This window comes from Spinacia oleracea, chromosome 3 (assembly GCF_020520425.1).
Source record: "Spinacia oleracea cultivar Varoflay chromosome 3, BTI_SOV_V1, whole genome shotgun sequence".
NCBI classification, from domain to species: domain Eukaryota; kingdom Viridiplantae; phylum Streptophyta; class Magnoliopsida; order Caryophyllales; family Amaranthaceae; genus Spinacia; species Spinacia oleracea.
Window position 1 is genome coordinate 16740691 of NC_079489.1, and position 23324 is coordinate 16764014.

At 35.0% G+C, this 23324-nt stretch overlaps 1 protein-coding gene and 1 pseudogene across 1 annotated transcript; one reads left to right on the plus strand and one right to left on the minus strand.

Annotated features, from left to right (window-relative positions):
* The first annotated feature begins 126 nt into the window (after positions 1–126).
* Positions 127–4851, plus strand: LOC110777915 (uncharacterized; annotated as a pseudogene).
* LOC110777914 (probable inactive leucine-rich repeat receptor kinase XIAO) lies at positions 3363–4607 on the minus strand. Its single transcript, XM_021982494.2, has one exon. It carries the CDS (start codon positions 4605–4607, stop codon positions 3363–3365), a length of 1245 nt encoding a protein of 414 aa, XP_021838186.1.
* Positions 4852–23324: the final 18473 nt, after the last annotated feature.

The window sequence follows — 23324 nt, forward strand, 5'->3', positions numbered from 1 at the left end:
GCGTGCAGAACCTTTTGTTCTTATATAGTGTTCCACTGTGTTAATTTAAGGATGTGGCTTGAGTTATTTTAGAAAGTAAATTATGTTCCTGGATTTGAAGTACAAAGTACTTTTATTAGCTTATAAATGGGTTGGGGCTCTAAGGTAATAGTTTTTATGTTTCCAATAAGTGAGTTAGTGAGTGTATAATCAAATTTCTTGGAACCATTTCCATTCTGAATTGCTAAATTTAAAGCTTGTTTCCATTTTTCAGATTCTATTGCAGATATCCATAACAATGTGGGATCTCAGCCTGGTATGCTGACACTTCCTGCTAATCCCCTGCCAATCCATTTCTCTGCAGCCGGTTCTGAAATTATCCAAGGTGGTTTGTGCGCGTATGTGCAGATATTTCCAAGGTCTACCTTTGAGTTTGTACAAATTAAAGTAAGTACAATCCTTGATTGAATTTAATACTCTATATGTTGTGGTTCTATATTCTTCAAAGGTCTCATATTTAAACTTTATGACATTGTATGCATATAATGCATTTATAATTGTACAGAGATAAATATTGTATGTCCTAGACTAGATTAATACTTGAATATCAACTGTGCAAAGAAGCTGCCAAATGCCAATAGTAAATGAGAGCTTTGTTGCTTTGAGTTTATTGCTAGTTTTGCTTGGATGAAAGAAGGGAGTAGGTACTTACTGCCTTTGACTTAATGTGAGATGGCAGGAAAAAGAAAATTTGGTTTTCCATTATCTGTGTAACTCAGGTTATCAAATCTTTTTTTCCTATGAATGCAACGGCTTCTTTGCTAATTTTTGGCTTCTTGTTTTATATTGTGATACTAGCTCATTTATTTTCCGTGTGATCTTAAGGTGTTTGACTTTGGCTTATAAATGGTATTCTTGCAACATTCGTTTTTCCAGAACATGTTTTTATCTCAGCAGATGTCAAACTAAACTGGTTAAGGTTCTCTTTGCATGGTCATAGATTGTAGGATCTCTGCATCTGTTTCATTTAGTTCATTTATAACATAAGAAGTTGGAGCTGCTGAAATCGCAGCTCCTAGACATGGGTGCGTCAGGGAAGTTATTTGAATGATTTCCAAATGGCTATATCATGCTATATGTAGAAATATTAAGAGGAAACTGGAGAATTTGGTCTTGCCTTTTTTGGGAAACTCTCCCCTGCAATTTTTCTTCCGGCAAAACTACAAATTGGGGGGGGGGGGGGGGGGGGGGGGGGGTAATGAAGTTGTTGCTTATTTGTTGAAATGAAATGGTAGACATGGTTGAAGCATCTCTATAATGACCATTTGGTTGTTCCTTCATTTAATCACCCAGTAGCTTGGAGCTTATCTAGAGTGTTGAAGTGAAAACAAATTACTAGTATTTTGAGGTATTTGTTTATTTTGATTCTATTTTTTTTTTTTGTGATTTGACTGTTTGAAATGTCACTTTTCTGAATTCTCCAAATAGACCTATATATCCCGTTCATGGCATTCTGTGTCTATGTCATTCTGGAGCCCTTTTGCTGGGTCTTTGCGGAAAGTAAAATGCTGTTAGTTATTCATATGTGTCTTAGTGCCTACATTTCTGCTTGTTGCTGGTCTTGAACACCATGTCATAGAAACTCCACTATTCTGTTACTGCTTTAAGATAAATTTTCCCCATGTGTTGGATCTTAGTTATCTTACATTGTACTTTAAATTTCTAGATGTTCACAATGCTATTAGTTTCAGATGTCATTGCCTTATCAAGAGATGAGGAAACAAAGTTTATATTTGAGGTGCTAAATGCCTATCTTTTGGTGAAGAGTTGATGCATTTGTTGGAAGATTTTACCTCCTGCTACTTGATTTTAATATTTGGATATAGGAAATATTTTTTGATGGTCTTGATGGTTTGAGGCGATAATATCAACTGTGTTAGCATGTAAAAAAACATCACTTTCCTTGTCTATCTGTCAGAGAGCTGAAACTTGAGGGATTGGAAGGGGATCGTGGCTGGTTTTGAAACTTTTAGGGAAGAGCAGTCAGCTATACTTTAGGGAAACTTTTAGGGAAGAGCAGTCAGCTATATTTTTTCTCCATTATCTCACCAAATGTTGATGTACTCTTGTCCGTTATGATATGGTGTACTGAGGAGTGAGGACCCATATTTAATGGTCTGGTTCAATTAATAACTCACAAATGATAGAGAACGATACAAGTAGTATGATCTCTGGCCTCCCGCTGGGGAGAAAGGTAAGGGAATCCAGAAAATTAGTTAACCTTTTTAGACTCAAGTTGCTTATGAGAAAATGAGAAAATGACATAGTGAGTAATTTAAATCATCTAATGTACTAAAAAAATCATAAAGATAACATGTTACTCACATCAGTGGATATAGTCCCTTTCATTTTAGCTAATTTGAAGAGCAAAGAGAACTAGAGAAGTCCACGAACTAATTGAGGGTTTGTGGATTCTCAAGGAGAGAGTTAGTTATTCTATTTTTGACGCCTTTGTTTGTCAACTATCTGTAATTCATGCTATACTGTGATGAAGTAAAGGCTTTTCCAGTTTGATTGATTATATGTTGAGAAGCGGGAATAGCTATGAAAACAGTAATTTTTATTGGATGTCGGAGTTACTTCCCATCTGACATATCTGCATTCTGCTTCTCTTGGTGAAGAAAAGCAAAGAACTAGCCAAGATCATAGATATTATGATCTCTTGGCTGGATTATATATTACAGGATGCCTGTGAAAATTTCGCAAATATTTGTTCTAATTGGCTTCGTTTTATATCAATATTGAAAGATGAAATTTTCGCAAAGATGAAGTTTCTGGAGCTACTCATACTATTTTTTGATGCCTCGGACATGTCTTTCTATAAAGACCTTTTTGGTAAAGACTGTGAAGTTGAAGTAAAAAGTTATGATTCAAGTAGGCATCACTTTCTCTTGCTCTTTCTTTCTTTAGCTCATTTCCCACTTTTTATGTTGCTTAATTTCTTTTTGCTGGAATACATGCTACAGTTGCAGATCATTGTACAGTTCTAGGCTTCATGAATTTAAGCGTCTGTTTTCCCCTTTGGTTCTCCCACTTCTGTATCAGCTTAGTCTGATTTTCTTATTTGGTTAGAGATAAATTTTCATTCTTTATTAAGATTCACCACCTGCTAAGATGTGACATGATTCACACAAGGAATCATGAAGTTTGATGGCATAGTACAAGTAAAATACACTCCTGTGAAGTAATGGATTTTATTGACTATAAATGATTTGTTATCAATACACAGTTATTATTGTCTGCTTTTTTTTATCTCGTGACAAGCGATTATGTTTAAATGATGATATTGTAGTTACTTGTGCATGCTAGCTGATGAGTTTCTCCTATTGTAAAAATTGGACACTTTGTCCTGCACACTCTGGAGCTGGGCGTTGACCTCCATTGCACATGGTAACATTTTTGGGACACTTGAGACAATTGTGTGCTAGGCTTCCTGTCACTTTAGCCTTAAGGACACTAAATTCTGCAGGTACACCTCCCACCAGAAAGTTGTGATTGAAGAAAACATGCCTCCAAGGAGCACCAAGTCTCACCCCAAAACTCTTTGGTATAGGTCCAGAAAGCTGGTTGTGACTCAGGTATATTGCTGTTAACTTCTCCATTGTAGCCAAATTTGCTGGCAGGTGACCTGTTAGGCGGTTTTCTTGCACATCAATAACTTCAAGATGTGTGGATTCACCTGCAAATTTAGGAACCTGAAGTTCTGTGAACCAGTTGACTGACAAATTCAGACTAACAACCTGTGGTAAGCTCACGATTCCTCTGATTCGGCCGCTAAACCTGTTATCACTCAGATCCAGCATTTTAAGGTTTATGAGCTCATATATTGAATGAATACTCCCTGAAAGTACATTGTGGCTCAAAGACAATGTTCTCAAGCTTGTAGGAAGCTGAGGAAGAATACCAAATAGTTGGTTACTGCTGAGATCTAATGTGTGGAGTTGCCATAACCCTGCCAAATTAGGAATACGTCCAGAAAATCCATTGCTGGCCATTTTTAAGGACTCGAGACTCCTAAAATTGGTGAGCCAAGTCGGTATCAACCCCGTAAGTTTGTTGCGGGAGATATCCAGTTCTTGGATCCTTTTCAGTCTTCTTAATCCTAGAGGTAAGCTTCCAGTAAAGAAATTATCAGACATGACAAGTGAAGTTAACTTGCTGAGCTTAGTAACACTGTCAGGAACTGGTCCTCTGAACTTGTTTCTGCTCAAGTTAAGGATGGTGAGCTCAGTCAAGTTACCAATATCGCTAGTGAGAAATCCATCATAACCAACACCATCTAAGTCAAGTATCGTGATACGGCTGGTTGAGTTGTTGTCCTCTGGAATTGAGCAGAGGATACCGAGGAAGTGGGCCCCTGTGCTCTCACAAGGGTCAAGTGCGAAATCCCAGGAACTGATGAATGAATTGCTGGGAATGGAGTTTGGATCAATCCCTTCTTTTAATGCCCGAAGGACATCGACTTCTGTGCTTAAGGTGATCGAGTGAACTGATATTGATCTGAAAATGGCAAGAATGACCGCCATGAACAAGTAATAAGACATCTTCTGGTTCTCGTTATGTGCCATCGATGTAGTTAAGGTTTGTGTTGTAGTAAATGTGGTTGAATTGATGAAGATTATGCAGTGAAGCTGTTTATATATTGAATTACTCGAAATTAAGAGAGAGAAAAAGAATGTAGCATGAGATACTTCATATCAAGAACCTGTTAATTTTATCAATTATTTGTAAGCTTAGGAAGATGGTGAATCATTTGTTTTGGCAGTCTGCAATAAATAAAGGCATCATTTGAAGAGGTTAGATCAACCTAAACTTCTTTCTTAATTGATCTGTTAGAACACTTCCTTTTTCTGTCTTTCTTTGGATCAAATTTTTTTTGCTTTCTTTTATCTCTATTTCTTGGTGTATGTTTAGTTATTATATGATGTGCAATATTTGGGTGATGAGCTGAGCCCTCTGATTTGGTTTGTCAATAGTGAACCATTTGTTTGTTATGGAAAAAAGATATTTTTTGCGTAGTTTTGGTTTGAGTTGGTAAATTTCGATTCTAATGATGTGTTATTTCCTCCCTATTTTTTCAGGGGTCACATATATTATTTCCGACCGTCTTTTTTTAGGGGCCATATTTTCATTTTTGGTAACTTTTCTAACACACCTCCTAATTATCTAATACTCCGTATATCTAACTTTCTCTAGGGGCCACCACTAAACAATTGTTTTCATTAGACTCGCCCTCCACCCCTCAAAAATATTATAATCCCCACTCTGTTTCGTTGATTAAAATATTTACCCCACCCCACTTGTTTTACGGAGTATTATTATTTGATTAACTCTCCTTCCTCAATCCGTGTGCCGATCAACATGTAACCCCTAGGAAGTATCAAGTTTGGTTATAGTTTGGGTCTAGGTTGGATCATTCAAAATAAGTCATTTCGGGTTAGGTCGTTGTTAGTTTTCACCCAATTAGAGTTCTCTATGCTTTTTGTGTTTTGTTTGTGATGTAGTTTAAGCTGAAGTGATGTAACCTAATTGACAAACACCAAAAAATGTTTTTTTTACATAGGATAAAAGGACAAAAACAAAAACAAGAACTTAACCTAGAAGAAAAAGAGACAATCTAATCGAATTCTGGCGGGTGGAGTGTAGGAACAATGCCATTCACAACTGCAGACTTATGTGCAAATGAGCTTTGTGAAAAGATTTGCTCTCACACATAACATTGGAATGACTTAACACCAAAGAATGTCAAGATTGTGGATTTCTTAGCCAACATAATGATATTTTCTCGTAGGGCTCCATCTTCTGCACTTTTCCTGCCCTCACAGATGCTCGTGACAGTCACATCATCGTTTCGAACGGTGTCTAACAAAACGCCATATATAAAACTATGGTTTTAAACAGAGCAAAAACTTACAATTAAGTTCCATAAGAAAAGAGGTACAATTGGAGTATTGGACAATTTAAGAGCCGAACGTATTACTTCGTAGCTTGAATGGAATCCACAGTGACGAAACTAAAGTATACAACATTACAACCCATCAGCATAAGGTCCATAAAACCATAACCCATAATATGATCACTGGTCTACATAAAAGTTGGATAAAAGAATGAAAATCAAGGAAAAGGTTAGGAATACACATGGTGTACAAAGGCATTTTGCACACCACCACTTATATTTGGACACCTCATAAATCCCACTAAGAAAAGAGGGGGACACAAAAAATAAGTGAGAGTTTTTGGGCGGTTCTTTTTTTCACAAAATTGTGCCATAAGCTTCTTGAGAGCGGGATAATTTTGGTTGAGCGCCAACATTATCGCCTTCCCTCCACAAGGAATTGTAAATGACATCTCATCTTCTTCAAGCTTTCTTCTTTTCAAGTTTTCTTTATGCATTAATAACCAGAGAAAACATTCAATTTCTGCCATTACAAGTTATTTTTTTTAAATTCTATTTCATCTTCATTTACATAAATAATTCGTGAAATAATTTTCGAATGGTAATGAGTTTGGCCCTGTTCGGCAAAAGTAGCGATAGCGGGTAGCGGGTAGCGGTTCAGTAGCGGGTAGCGGTTCAGTAGCGGGTAACGGTTGGAGTAGCGGGTAGCGATCAATAGTAGCGGGTAACGGTTAGCTGTCAAAGGTAGCGGGTAACTGATATGAGTGTTCGGTAAAAGTAGCGGTTGACATTATAAAATAAAATAAAAGGTGAAATATTATTTAAAACTTTATTATAAATTTGTCAAACGCTACCCGCTACCTTAAACGCTACTAATTTTAACGTTTGATAAAAGCTACTCAACCGCTACCTCTACCGCTAACCGCTACCTAAATCGCTACCTCGCCAAACACTTACAAATTTTACAAGTAGCGTCTTGACTCGGTCAAAACGCTACCCGCTACCTCAAAAGCTACCGCCGAACACGCCCTTTGTGTGTTTAATCGACGTTTTAGTATATAAATTGGATATTTATATGGTGAGCCTAGCCATAGAAATTCTCCTCCATTTTTTTATGGGATTTCAGTTTTGTGACTGTTGTTAAAAACCAGATTTGTCTGCTAAAATCGCGAACACTATTTCTGGCACTTCATATTGCCATTGACGGGTGAGTTTGTTTGTTTGATTATCTCCTATTTCTTTTTTACACTGAAGGTAATGAGTTGATTGATTATATTTGTGAAGTTGTTCTATAAGAAGTTGAAAATTGTTATTGCATACAAAGTGTTCGACAAAATGCTTAACTGAAAATATCTAGAATTTTCTTTCAATTATTTAAGTGTTACTCTTTTGTTTTTGGTTTTGTATATAATTATGGGTTATAAAATTTTAATTGGGATTGAAATTTCAAGTAATTGTCTTATTTTATATCTGATTTTTGTTATTGATTGAAACAAAAAATTTACGTTGTCATTGAAGATTAGATTGTTTTGTAATCGAATTTGTGAGTGATTTTTTTTTTCCTGTAAAACCGTTAATGTAACTGTAAGACTAATGATATTTTTATGCAATTGATGTCTTGCTTCTTTATTCTTGTTCACATTCCCTGAAGTACTTGAACTAAAATATTTCCTTGGGTTACCAAAATGTGGGCTCACTGCATTGTTGTTGTTGAGTAAGGAATCATATATATGTATATCAAGACAAAGCTATGAAATTAAAAAACGAATGTCAACGAAGAGCTATAGCCTAACCATATCATAGGTATTTGGGATTAACCAAACCCAAACTTTTGTTCTAAGTTGCAGGATTGGGTTTCATCTTCCTCTGTGACAAATAATACTATAGAGCATAATTTTCAGACGTTGTTGGCAATTTGGCATGCCATAAACTATGATTCCTATACGTATTTACTAAATGGGTTTATTAAAGGTTTTTGCTTCACACCTTTTATATATTTAATGTGTATGCAAAGCTTTACAACAACTAGTATATCTCTGGGTGTGAGTGGCTAAAAGCTTTTACTTGCAGGGGTGAAAAATTAAAACTTCAAAAAAAAAAGTTTTTAACTTGTACTCTAATCGTAGTAGAGAAAATCGGGTGATATATTAACACTTTTTTTTTTATTTCCTATCGTTGTCACTATAAGTTGTGAGTTGTGACTTTAGTTGACTATAGCTAGGAGGGTTGGTTTGTAGTTTGGCTGCAGTGTTAGGTTCTGTGATGGTTGATTTGTTTTGCTTAGCTAGGTTGTGTTTATCTCATGTGCAGGAAAATGTGGTTTTTTGGGTTGTAGTCTGGGTTGGAGTCGGAGTCTATTCAGGGGTTTCTAGTTAGACTGTGTAGTTTTTTTGAAGTTTGATACAACTTTGTTAACAAGTCCTTGGTTAACTTAGATTCAAATTATGTTGCTGCTTTTGTGCTTCTGCAGGTTGTGTTGCGGTTGTTTCTGGTGTGTTGGCAACAGTCAGATTGGGTGAAGGTGTTGGGTAGGTAGTTGGTTCTCGGGGTTGTGATGCGTTGTTTGATATTTATACACCGCTGGAGGTTCAATCAGTTGAGCTTAGGCAACGACATGTCTGCTCAGATTGACTTTTGTTGAGATGATGCCTGTTGATGTCTAATGCGTTGTGTGTTGCTACCATATTGCTAGTCCAATCTGATGCTCGTACTTTGTAATGAAGTGTTTTACGCCTTTCTTGTTTACTTTGCGTTTTTTAACGTTACCTATAGTTGTCGGGATCATTTTAATGTTAAAGAAATCAAAATTTGTGTCACATAATTTATATTTTGATTACGTTTTTTGAGGACATCATAAATAATTTTATTCACCTAAATCTATAACGATTTCCAAAATATAATAGCATGCAAAATCTAAAACTAAAATAGATGTGTAACTCCTAACATTTTTAAGGTAACATATTGTTCACATCGTTTATAATTTATAATACAAAATAACTTTGCCACCACCAAGATTGGAAAAGTTAGATGCAACAAAATTGTATTAACTTTGACTATGATTATACAAGATCACTTCACCTTTAAAGAAATCATAACATAAAAATCCCACACTAAATTAAGCTAGATGAAAACAATTTCATTTCCAGAAATTAACGTGCTGATACGCCCTTGTCATGATGGTCACTGTTACGCTGCTTTAACTTCTACTATTCTACTCTAATTGCGTGCACCCGTGTTCGATTCTTAACGAAACCCAACAATAAAATTTTAAAGTGTTAACAACCATTTTACGGGATCATTTTAGTCATAAGAAAACCAAAATATTGGACGTTCATTTTTTCAACCTTAATATGGATATTTTAGCAACTCGTTGCTCTTATGTGGACTATTAGATAATTTATTGTCCTCAATACCAAAAAGGGGTTTATTGGAGATATAAGATTGGTTTTTTCTTATAATATATATTACATATTTTTGTGGTTGCACAAGCGCTTATAATAAAACATGGTGATACCAGAAAATAGCTAACAATCTCCAAAGAAGATTGTTTCTTACCGTATGTTTAAACCTGTATGATATTTAATTTTTTACGATCAACAAAAATAACGACTTCTTGTGTTGTAGATAAATTTTTTAGGTTGCAACTTTGAAAAGTTAGGTTACATGTTGGTTTTTTTATTAATATTGAGTACGATTATTCGGGGTCATTTTACATTTAAAGAAATTAAATTTATATTAAAGCAAACTCAACTAAAATAAACATGTAACTCCTAACATTTTTATAATAACCTAAATTGTTCACATCTTTTATAATACGAAATAACTTATCCACCACCAAGATTGGAAAACTTAACTGCAACACAATTGTATTAACTTTGACTGCGATCATACAAGATCATTTCACCTTTAAAGAAATCATAACATAAAAATCATAAACTGAACTAATTAAATTAGATTAAAACAATTTCATTTCCAAAAATTAACTTGTTGATACACCCTTGTCACAATGATCACGGATACGCTGCTTTAACATCTACTCTAATTACGCACACCCGTGTTCGATTCTTAACAAAATCCCAAAATTAATTTTTTAAAAGCGTTAATAACCATTATACGGGATCATGTTAGTCACAAAAAAAATCAATATATTGGATGTACACCATATTCGATTCTTGTCAAGAGAAAAACTTACAAAAATTTTAATTGTGACATGTGCAAAAAGATGGAAACCCACTTTTTTTTAGTACACTTTTGTGTTGGGTTGAGATTTTGAGGACTATCTGATAATTAAATTATATACTACATATTTTTATGATTACATAAAGGCTTACAATAAAACTTAACGATACCAGAAAATGTTTACCAATCTCCAAATGAAATTTTTATTACCGTATGTCTAAACCTGTAAAATAGTAACGTTATCCAAAAATAATAACTCTGTACGTTGTAAATGAATTATTTAGATCAAACTTCGAACAGTTAGCTTTTAATTACTAAGTTTGGCTAAGATTACACAACATTATATATATATATATATATATATATATATATATATATATATATATATATATATATATATATATATATATATATATATATATATATATATATATATATATATATATATATATATAAATTAAATTTAAATAAAAATAAACTCAAGTAAAATAGATGTGTAACTCTTAACATTTTCATAAACATCTACTTAGTAAGTTGTTTACTTCTTGTTATAATACAAAATTATGACCCACCACCAAGATTAGAAAAGATAGCTAGAATACATGAAAGCGTCGGTAAAAGCATTTGCGGCGATTTAATGCGTCGTAATAGACATTTATAAAGCGTCACTAGAAGCCTTTTCCGTACTAGAAGCCTTTTCCGTACTAGTTTGGCAAGGGGTATCAGCACATCCATTTGTGCTAGAAAATATATAATATATTTGAGATTTTGAGAATATAGATAAGGTTTTATAAGCAGCGAATGTTTAGAATTCATAATACATAAACTGATCCCACGTATTAAAATACATACTTATAAAATTTAATTTTCATTGAAAAAACACACGGAGTACTTCCTAGTAAAAATATAATAACTTTTTTTTTTTTGCCAATAACCCCTTATTGAATTAGGACCGAATATTGTATTATTATCTACGATTAAAAAGGATGATTTCACCTTTAAAGAAATCTTATTCGGAATTCTCGAACTCCGTAAAATTATACTCCCTCCGTCCCAGATTAGTTGTTACACTTTCCTTTTTCCCTCCGTCCCAGATTAGTTGTTACACTTCTAAATTAGGAATGACCCCACAATTATTATATTGTCTCTCTCTTCCCAAAAATATTTTTTTTGTCCCCACACCCTCTCTCATTTAATTAAAAAAATACCCCATTAACTCCTATCACATCTACTTTTTCAATAAAATAACAATTGATAACCAAACAACCACTTATCACCTAAAACTTTGTGCAAAGGTAAGTGTAACAACTAATTTGGGACGGAGGGAGTATTAAAAAGTTTCGTTTGAAATGACATATGTGCTGATCCCTCTTGCTAAGGGGGTCACTACTACACTGCTATAACATCTACTCGTTCTAACTGCGAGAACCCGTGCTTGATTCTTGACTAGAGAAAAAATAACCAAATTTTTAAATGCGACAAACCAAGTTATGGGATCATTTTAGTAAATAAAACATCAAACTTAATATTGAATATTTTTTTCACCTTTAACTATGATTTTTTGGTAAATCGTTATCTTTATGGGGACTATCTGATAATTAATTTACCTCAATATCAAAAAAGAGTTGGTTGTTAAAAATTTAATTTATTTTTTAAAAATTATATACTACATATTTTTTTGATTACACAAAGGCTTACAATAAAACTTAATGATGCCAGCAAATGTTTATCAATCTCCAAATGAAATTTTTATTACCGTATGTCTAAACCTGTAAAATAGTAACGTTATCCAAAAATATAACTCCGTACGTTGTAAATGAATTGTTTAGATCAAACTTCGAAGAGTTAGCCTTTAATTACTAAGTTTGGCTAAGATTACACAAGATTATATAACTTTTGAAGAAATTAAATTTAAATAAAAATAAACTCAAGTAAAATAGATGTGTAACTCCTAACATTTTCATAAACATCTACTGAGTAAGTTGTTCACTTCTTGTTATAATACAAAATTATGACCCACCACCAAGATTAGAAAAAATAGCTAGAACACATGAATGTGTTATAATATTATCTACGAATATAAAGGATCATTTCACCTTTACATAAATCATATTTAGAATTCTCAAACTCGGTAAAATTAGATTAAAAGATTTATGTTTGCGATGACTTACGTGCTGATACCCCTTGCTACAATGGGCACTACTAAGCTGTTACAACATCTACACTAACTGCGCAAACCCGTGTTCGATTCTTCTCAAGAGGCTAAGTAACCAAATTTTTAATTGCGGATCAAAACCATTTTACGGGATCATTTTAGTCATGAAAAGATCAAAATATTAGATAATTTTTTGGTTACTCGTTTCCTTTATGGGGAATGCACTCATTGCTTTTATGGGGAATTAAAGATAATTAATTGTTGATTGTGTTGGGAACTTAAAACAAATTTGAAATTCAAAATTAAATTTCAAAACACATTTCAAATTTCAGTTTGAAATTTTCAAAAGAGATAGAATCTTTTAAAATTGATGTGACAAATTATAAGTGGTGGTGTGCAAGATGCTCTTGCACACCTTGTATACTTCTATCATCATCCGAAAATCAATTAATAGGCATGGGTATATAGGAATTACCCGTAACGTTTTGGGGTCCGGGAAAATTCAAAATATCCAAAAATGGAAGTTATTATACATCTTTTTAACTATATTTCTGGGTCGGTGTTGGAAACTTCTAAAATTTTGAGGAATATGTTCGATGGTCTTATAAAGATGTTTCAAAAGGTCTTGCGCACACAAGGTACACAATAAATTTATTGTACACCAATATAACTTTTACTTATTTTCTTGTAACTTTAACCTAGTTTTGATTAACTTTTATATTAGTAAAAAAAAGTTAATAGATAAACATTTTAAAGGGTTATATGATTAATTTTATACATTATTAGTGATTTTGAAGAAATAAATTTTATTAAAATGAAAAAAAAATTCACTAAAAAATAGATAACTTTTACCTATATAAGCTTGACTTTTAAGCATTTTGAGTTAACTTTTACTTTAGTGTACAATATTTATTGTACAACCTTTGTAAATAAGAATTTTGAATAATAAAAGTCCACTAGTTGGTCAGTAAAAGAAATGGAATGACCTTGATTCAATAACATGCGTTTTGTAATAAAATCAGCTAAAACGTCATTTAAGACACAAAGTCTGTGTACAATAGATATTGTAAAAAAAAGTTAAAGTTAACTCAAAATGATTAAAAGTTAATATGATATAATGTAAAATTAAAGTTATCTACTTTTTAATGATAAATTTTTTTGTCTTTAATTAAATTATCCATTCAAAATCATTAATAATGTATAAAAGGTAATCATATACTCCCTCCGTCCCTTAATACTCGCATCGTTTCTACTTGACACGCTTGCCAATGCATAACTTTGACCACCAATATCTTTAACTACATGTTATAAAAACTTGTAAACATATTAATATTTTGAAAATATATATTAAGATGAATCCAACAATATATTATATATTAACATTTGTTTTCATATACTAGAAATAAAATATGGTCAAAGTGAATTATGTGAATAGTGCGAAAAGTCAAAACGGTGCGAGTATTAAGGGACAGAGGGAGTACCTCTTTAAAATGGTTATCCATAAAAAAACAATATATATATATATATATATATATATATATATATATATATATATATATATATATATATATATATATATATATATATATATATATATATATATATAAAATGGTTAATCAAAAAGTGGGTAAAAGTGACCTTGATGTACAATTAGGGGTGTAAATTGGATGGACTGGATTGGACTTTGCCAAGTCCAAATCCAATCCAAAATTTTTTGGACTTGGATATTTGAGTCCGAGTCCGATCCAGTCCGATCTATGAAAAAAATCTTGAGTACAAATCCAGTCAAATCCAATCCGATTTTTTTTTGAAAAAAAAACTTTTCTAAAAAGTTAAACTCAACTGGTTTGAACATAAATGAAAATAATACTAAATTCAAAAAAGAATGCAAATAATACACATAAAATAGAATTTACGAGTATTAAAAATTGGGTATGAAATCTTTAACACTTATAACTACATGTCAGTTTTGCATAAAGGGAAAAAAAATATTCATTAAGAAATAGATATAATTGCAAGTAACATTATGTCTTACACGTCTAAATACTTAGCCAAAAAAGGTTCCAATTCTTAAAAAAACAAAATTTTGAAATATTAAAGCTCAATAATCGACCATCACAACCGACGAGAGAAAGGAAAAGAGAAAGAGGTTGATAGAATATTTTTGGGTTATGGGTTTTATATATAGGGTAATATTTGATTGTTTTTTGTTGCACATAAAGGCCTAAAAATCACATATTTCACAATAGTTTTCAAATTACATATGTTTATCTATAAATAAAATCTTAAAACTTTGGACTTAATTGGATTTTTGGACTCCAAAAGGTTGAGTCCAAGTCCAGTCCAAAAATAATTGGACTTGTTAATTTGAGTTTGAGTCCGATCCAAAAATTTTCAAGTCCGATCCAGTCCGACAAGTTTGGACTGGACTGGATTGGACTTTGGACTTTTCTCAATCCACATACACCCCTATGTACAATAAACTTATGGTACACCAGATGCGTGCAAAACCTTTTGCACTTAAAAGGCAAAATTGATTGTTCTAAACACCCAATATATCTACCAGTGACCCATAGAGTATATAAATTGGAATCACTGAATCAACTGGGCCTCTAATCATCTGGTGTCCGAAAAAGTCCAACTTATCAAAGCTATGAATCTATACACAAATTTGGAGATTTTAGGACCCGGTGTCAGAATCTCCCAAAATTTTGATGAATATATCAAGCAATCACGTAAGGAATTTTGGAACCATAAAAACCCACTATTTTGTGTACTCATTCAAACGAACTGATAAAATTGACTTGACACTATTCGTTTTCAAATATTTGCTCCGATTCTAATAGTAGTTGTAATACTCCGTACTTTTTTAGTATGACAATTTTCTTTTAGTTGCAACATTAGTATTTATGGTAACTTTTCACTACCACATAAATTTACAATTTCCCCCTAATTTTTAGTAACATTATTCCGTTTTCAAAATTTATTGGCATGATTTAATGTGTAAATATTGTAAAAGTATCTCAAACTGTTACATGTATTTAGAAACGCGGTAAATATACCCATCTTCAACTTAGGATATCTAAATTTGTACGTACTCGATCTGTGGAATTATTATCCCAAAAGTTTCCATATTGTTATAGTTAGTTAGAGATAGATAATGTAAGTCATCAATAAATACCTTATTCTATAAGTTAGCTAGTTTCTAAACCGAATAGAAAATGTCATCCTTAAAAGTAAAAACCTAAACCGAATTGAAATTTGTGAAGTTAATAAAAGCGCGTTACCTATTACTACGAGGCTACTACTAGCATAAGTACCTAGCCAGACTTAATCAATAACATAATCAATTAAGCCATAATTAAACCAAAAGAAAAACCCTAGAATGGAAAATGAAGAAGATGGAGTCATGTTTGAGTAATCAAAATCGGTATTTGGCACTCTCTCGAATCGGCGACGACAACATTCAGAAATACAGCGACGATCTTGATCATGAAATCACTAATCGATACAATCTTTCCATGAAGGATTTCTTGGGTAGTCTTCGTTTTGTTGCTTCTTGTGATAAGGATGATGAACAAAATGTCTTGAAGAAGAAAAAGGAGGAAGAAGAACAAAAGAGTAAGGTTGTTAATGTTAATGCTGAGAATGATGATGATGATGATGACGAGTTTGAGCTTTGGTATGGCAGCCACATTCGCAAGTATTGTAGGGGCCAATCAAGATTAAAGGCGGCGAGTAAGACGAGGAAGTGATTACTAGACGGACAATGATAGAGTGACCCTAAGGGTTGGTAACCCTTTTAATATTGAATTTTGATTGGTTACAAATGCATTGAAACTTTACATGCAACACACTCTCTCTTCAATTAATTATGTTTATATATTATTTTATGTTATATGTATCTTAGGGGTTGTCAACCCTTAGGGTCAACCAAACATTTTCCTTACTAGACAGTTTACTACTTAGTCAAGTTCAATGATCGATCTTGAATTCTGATGTTGATTAATGTTTAGTTTTTCGGCTTTTTCGTTTAATTAGTACCGAAGTTCTTCGCAAATTTTGTGCAAAATATGATTGACTTCAATGGAAAGATTTGCAGTTTTTTATCTTACATGATCCCCCGTGTAATAATTTTATAGGAAAATTTGGTAATATTAATCCAACCTTTGACCGATTTTCTTTTATTAAGCCCACCTACGACATATTTTTTAATAATCCCACCTTTATTACCCAACAACTTTTATTGGGCCCAACAGGTCATAAAACTGTTGTAAGCGGCATTATTTCTCTACATGGCAGTACTCTCTCTCGATATATTCAGTCATCATCATCAATTCATCACCATCTCGTTGACTTTGTCACCGATTACCGGCCACTTAAGCCCAATAAAAGTCGTCGGGTAGTAAATGTGGGATTATTAAAAAATATGTCGTAGGTGGGATTAATAAAAGAAAATCGGCCAAAGGTTGGATTAATATTACCAAATTTTCCTAATTTTATATATGAAGTAATAATTTTAGGACAGTTTTACAATGGCTACCCTAAATTGGTAGCCTTTGAATTTTTTTGATCATGATCGTTCATATTTAGTACAAAATCAGGATAGGACCATTGATTTAATTAATTAAATATATAATCAATACAAAATAATATTAAAAAAAATCATGGGCAAGAGTAGAAGACTACAAAACCATTTTCCATGGAATTTTTTCGCAAGTTTCTTAGAAATTGTAGACAATGAATTATCGACTTCACTTCATGGTTGTCCATAGACTTGTCAAAAATCGACTCAAATCCGACCCGAAAATACTTAACCAGAGCCAAGGCAACAAGTCAACAACTACTTGGTTAACGGAAAATATGATGTTTTGTGTTAAGATCTGACCCATGAAACAACACGTGAGAGAGTCCCACATTGATAAAAGAGGAGATAGTTAGTCACTTAATAAGGCTAAGGGGTTACTCCCCTTATTACCATATGGTTTTAAGGTGGAACTTTCTACGGTCTTATTAAGTGGACTCTCTCTCTTAATGACGGGTGCGGCCCAGACCCGTATTTAACACTTTTAAAAGTACTCTATACTAGTTTTTGCATCTCACTTTTCTACAACTAACCATATATTTTTATATGGATGAAAAACAAATATATGTGGCCGGGAAAAGTCAGTTTTCCGGCAACTACTATAATATCCTGTCCAATTTATTCGGAAAATGATAATAGAAAGTTAATTGCACGGTGTGTGAAACTCGTACAGGTGATTTTTATTTTTATATTTCTATAGTATACTCATAGATCTCAATTTGCTACAATAAAAAGATAGAGAGATTAATCTGCACATGATATGTTGAATTTGTGAGCTTAGGGGAAGGAGGAGAAGGAAATAAGGAAGATGAAGGTAGCCATTGTTGTTAAAGCTTGAGAGCTTGTAGCCTGAAAGTAAAGGAATACATTTTTATTAATGACGTAATTGAATGTAAGATAGTACAAACTACTGTACTTATACTAAGTATTTACAAGCTAGTTACAAGCTAATGTTCTATACTATGTTATATACTCCAATACCCCCCCCCCCCTCAAACTGTTCAGTTTGAAAGCTTTGAAACAGACTGAACTCTGCACCAAGAACTCCTCATGAACGATGTTGGCTATTGCTGATGTACCAACTACTCAGATCAAACTGCAGTGTCCAATATTGCTTTGAAGAAATGAGCTATCTGAAATTCTGAACACTGATAACCTTTGTGTTTCTTCAACACTTAGCATCTGAAATTTTCATGTGCATCAATGGTTGCTTCCTTACCATGACCAACAACTTGACAAAGGAGAACACCACCAGAATACTTCATACAAATTGAACTGACCAATCAGAATAATGTGGTTGAATCTAACAACCACGAATCAGCTTCATGTCCTCCAAACACACCCTTAATCAACAATCAATCACACACATACACCAAAACTCCAAGGTGAAGAAAGAAGGATAATGTGTTTGGGATTGAAAAGAGAGAAATTCAGCTATGAAAAGGAAAGCTGAAGATAGAAATTGATCAAAAGAAAAACAATTTGAGAATTCGACCCTTTGGGTCTTTTGAGAATTGACCACTTTGGATCGAAAACTGACCTCTATGGGTTTGAAAGAATGAGCCACTATGGGTCTCATCAAAAGGAAGATCACAAAGGATCACCAAATAGACCTCTATGGGTCACAAACAGACCTCTATGGGTCACAAAATTGACCTGATTAAAGGGTTCACTCCCATTAGTTGCAAACATGTTTTCCAAACATACAACGTTGATTTGCATAAAGGGTTCACTCCCATTGGTTGCAAAAATATTTTCAAAACATACAAAGATAATATTGTATACACATACAAAAGAAAAGCTAGATTGGTGGTTAAAGATTATAAACAACTTCACGGCGTTGATAATGTTGAAATCTTTTTCACCTAGTCGGAATGCTTGAACTATTTTGGAATTACAGACCTGGCCTTGTTGTCATCGAGTGTCTAAATGTTCATCTTTTGAAATCAAAATACAAGCGTTAAATGATCTTCCATGTGTGAGCATCCCTGCCAATGCTCGCGATAGTCACTACCCGGTACTACTCTCAATTTAATTGTTCCTCAATATACATGCATGCTTTTAGCTTTTTATGAATGGTGATTAATATCAGGCTGTGTGCAGGCTGTTGGTTGGCAAACTGTGGCAGCAAAAATTGCTCTGCAGAGATGTGCATCGTCAACTCAATGGTTAAATTAGAGGATTTCTCTCTCAAGATATTCCCGTGCAAGTGTTCAATGCCTAATGCTGGAGCTTTCACTCTGCATTAAATGTCCATAACTGAAACTGAACTATTTTTCCCGTCATGCAAGACGGAATATATGGACGGAATATATGGAGTGTAAGTTTAGTGGAGTCCAAGATAGAGAGACAGGGTGGATTACCTTAGATGGGAAAATTATCCAAGGCTCTGAAATGTTCTGTTATTTAGGATCTATTATCCAAAAGGATGGAGAATTGGATGGCGATGTGGCCCATAGAATCAAAGCAGGTTGGTTGAAGTGGAAAGGTGCCACGGGGTTCCTATGTGATTCAGGCATGCCCCAAAGATTGAAGGGAATTTTACCGCACGGCAATTCGACCGGCTTTGTTATACGGCACGGAATGCTGGGCAGTGAAACATTGTCACGTGCACAAAATGAATGTGGCGGAGATGCGCATGTTACGTTGCATGTGTGGGCATACAAGAAAAGATCGTTTGAGGAATGAGATTATTAGGAAGAAAGTAGGGGTTGCACCGATTGAGTTTAAGATGATGGAAAATCGTTTAAGATGGTTTGGACATGTAAGCAGAAGATCAAGTAATGCCCCGGTTAGGAGGATAGAAGGGTGGCAAAGTGATAGAATTGCCAGGGGTAGAGGAAGACCTAAGAAAACTTGGAGGAAGGTGATTGAGCACGATATGAGCTTTCTTGGGATTGAGGAAAATATGGCGTTTGATAGGACAGAGTTGAGGGGGGAATATACATTGATAACTTCATTTGACTTTCACAGCTTTCATGTTTGTGTTTCTTTTTTATTATTATTATTTTTAAAATTCTTTTAAATATATATATTTTTTTTAATTTTACAAGCTATTTTGAAATGTACTTATTTTACTTATTCATTTATTTTAAACTTTACTTATTGTTATTATCTCTTACAATATTTCTTCTATAATATATATACATTTTTCTCTTATCTTCCTTTCATTAATTGGTTTTTTCTTTTTTACTTCCTGCTCCTTTCTGGTATGATTGGTGACAATGACGATCTCCTACGACGATTCATGTTAGCCGACCCCAAATCATTTTGGGACTTAGGCTTTGTTGTTGTTGTTGTTGTTGTTGTATGCAGGTACCCCTGGGAAACCTTGAACTTGATTGGATTATATACACTATAGATATCTTCTTCTCAAGAGCATTACGGGATCAACAACAGGTATCGTGTTCTTGCTTGATGTAAATATTTGTACGTCGGATCATAATTGAAGTTTGGGGTACTTTATTACAAGGGTTTCTAGCATCAATGGGTCATTTTGCTCATCAGCATCAAATCTTAGGTTGTTGATTGGTGTCTGGTCTCAGATTTGTCGATTCTAGGGTACACAATATGACAATACTAACATGGATGTGGGAAAGACAAAGGATATAAAAAATGAGCAAAAGACAGCCAGAAACTCTTTAAGGGAGTATAGAACTGCCAGGGCAGTGAAATGCTCTATATAGTGATTCCATTATTGGTTTATTCTGACTTTCAAGCTCTGATTTTTCCAGGTACTTTGGATTTCTAATGACGGTCTTCCAGATCTTGGTGGCTTTAGTGAAGAGGATGCATGCTTCATTGATGAGGTTTGAATAAATAATCCAAATACTATTTGCATGTGTTGAAAAAGCTCCTATGTTGTAGCTGGTGCTCTTTTGTTTCATTTCTCTTTAATGTACATTGGCATTCCTTGATTCCCATGGTTGTTTTCTTGTCTGATTATGATGTTAAACCTATATACATACAGAAATTTATTACTTATCTCCTATCTTTCGCTTCAAAAGCATTAACAGACCACATATGGCACCAGTTCTATATTTTACGCAACTCATTATCTTTGGCATTTTATAGGTCAATTGTCAAATATTGTGTAATCTCGTATCATTCTCATTAATCACACACGTATATATAGTACAACTCAGTTACCTAAACCCTAGGTACACATTAGGTAACATACCATAGTTAGGACTCTACAAAATATTCACAGAATAATATCTAATATCTTAACATATCTTAACATCCCCCCTCAAGATGGAGCATGTAGATCTCGAATGCCCATCTTGTTCAAAAAAAACTCAAAGTGCGCCTTCCCCAACGCTTTGGTGAAGATATCTGCTAACTGAACCTTCGTCGACACGTACGACGGACTGATGATCCCTTCCTTGATTGCATCTCGAATGAAATGACAATCTGACTCGATGTGTTTTGTCCTTTCATGGAACACCGGATTCTGTGCAATATGCAACGCAGACTGACTGTCGCAATACATCCTCATGCCTTGGTCGTGTGTCACCCCCAAGTCGCGTAGTAGTTGTTTCAACCACTTCAACTCACACGTCAGAGCTGCCATCGATCGATATTCTGCCTCAGCAGACGACCGAGAAACAGTATGTTGTTTCTTGGTCTTCCAAGAAACTGGCGACATACCAAGTGACACAAACCATCCAGTCACCGACCGACGCGTCATTGGACACCCTGCCCAATCCGAGTCGCACCACCCCTCCAACTGCAACGCACTGTCCGACCGAAGTAGTATACCTTGACCCGGACACTTCTTCAAGTATCTCACTACTCGCAAAGCTGCTTCCCAATGTGCCTCCTTTGGTGCTTGCATAAATTGAGATAGGACATGTACAGAGTAGGCAACGTCTGGTCGCGTAACAGCCAAATAAACCAGACGTCCGATCAGACGCCTATACTGCTCACCGTCCGACAGGTCTGGCCCGTCTGCCAATGCCAACCTATGATTCTGTTCCATGGGAAAGTCCATAGGCTTGGCTCCCAACAATCCGGCCTCTGAGATGATGTCGAGGGCATATTTTCTCTGACATACATAGAACCCTTGACTACTTCGTGCCACCTCTAACCCAAGGAAGTACTTCAGAGCCCCGAGGTCTTTCATTTTAAAACACTCCTTCAAGTATGCCTTAAAACTCTCAAGCGCAAACTTGTTATTGCCTGCGATAATCATGTCGTCCACATAAATGAGCACACTCAGCTGCAACGTACCTTTAGACAGAGTAAAGAGCGAATAATCGGATAGCGACTGTCGAAATCCATAGTGCGTCAATGCCGTCGACAACTTCTGGAACCAACATCTAGGTGCTTGTTTCAACCCATACAACGACTTTCTCATTCGACACACTTTGTCAAAGTGATTCTTCTTGAATCCAGGAGGAATCTTCATATAGATCTCTTCCTCCAAGTCACCGTGCAAGAACGCATTGTGGACGTCCATCTGATGCACGTCCCACTGTTTGACAGCTGCGACAACTAGGAAAGTTCGAACTGTCGCCATCTTCGCGACGGGAGCAAATGTCTCATTATAATCCAACCCTTCCTCCTGATGATTCCCTAAACATACCAATCGAGCCTTCAGTCTCAACAAATTCCCATCCTCATCACGCTTCTCAGTATACACCCATTTACTCCCCAGTGCTTTCTTCCCTTCCGGCAAATTTTCCAACGTCCATGTCCCCTGTTCCTCCAACGCGTCGATTTCAGCAGCCATTGCCTGACGCCACCCCTCATGTTGCATCGCTTGTTTAAAACTCTTAGGAACTTGCCCTTCTTGCAATGCTGCTATATAATGCCTGTGCTTTGACGAAAAACGCTCATAATTAACAAAATATGTGATAGGATAAGGAGTACCTGAGGGTGATGACGCCGTAGGTGTTTTGTCGGAAGTACTATATTTTTCCCGTATTGTATGTATCACACAGTCTTTCAGCTTTGTCGACGGAAACTTCACACGCTTCCCCCTTCCTAACTCCGTATCCTCCACACACTGCCTTGTCTCACTCTCATCACTACCCGTCGTCTCATCTACACCTGATCGGACGTCTGATTCACCTCGACTAGGTGTATCATGTTTTTCCTCCCTCACAGTCGACAAGACCTCCTCCGTGTCACCCGCAGGCGACGACACCTCCTCTGTGGCACCTGCAGGTGACGACACTTCCTCATTGTCACCTGCAGGCGACACCTCCTGAGTACATCCAGTCCCACTCTCATCCAAACCCCACTGGTCAAGCACCCCACCACCATCATGCATTGCAGGCAACATAGTCGACGTGTCTGCGAATAGAAACGTCCGTTCATGAAATTTTACATCCCTTGAGACAAAGAACTCGTGTGTCTCCAGGTCGTACAGTTGCCATCCCTTCCTGCCAAACGGGTAACCCAGAAACACACATTTGCGACCACGAGACGCAAACTTATCCCCTTTACTCCGAAGATTATACGCA

Excerpts from the sequence above, each read along its gene's own strand:
- LOC110777914 (XM_021982494.2), bottom strand. The coding sequence starts at position 4,607 with ATGGCACATAACGAGAACCAGAAGATGTCTTATTACTTGTTCATGGCG.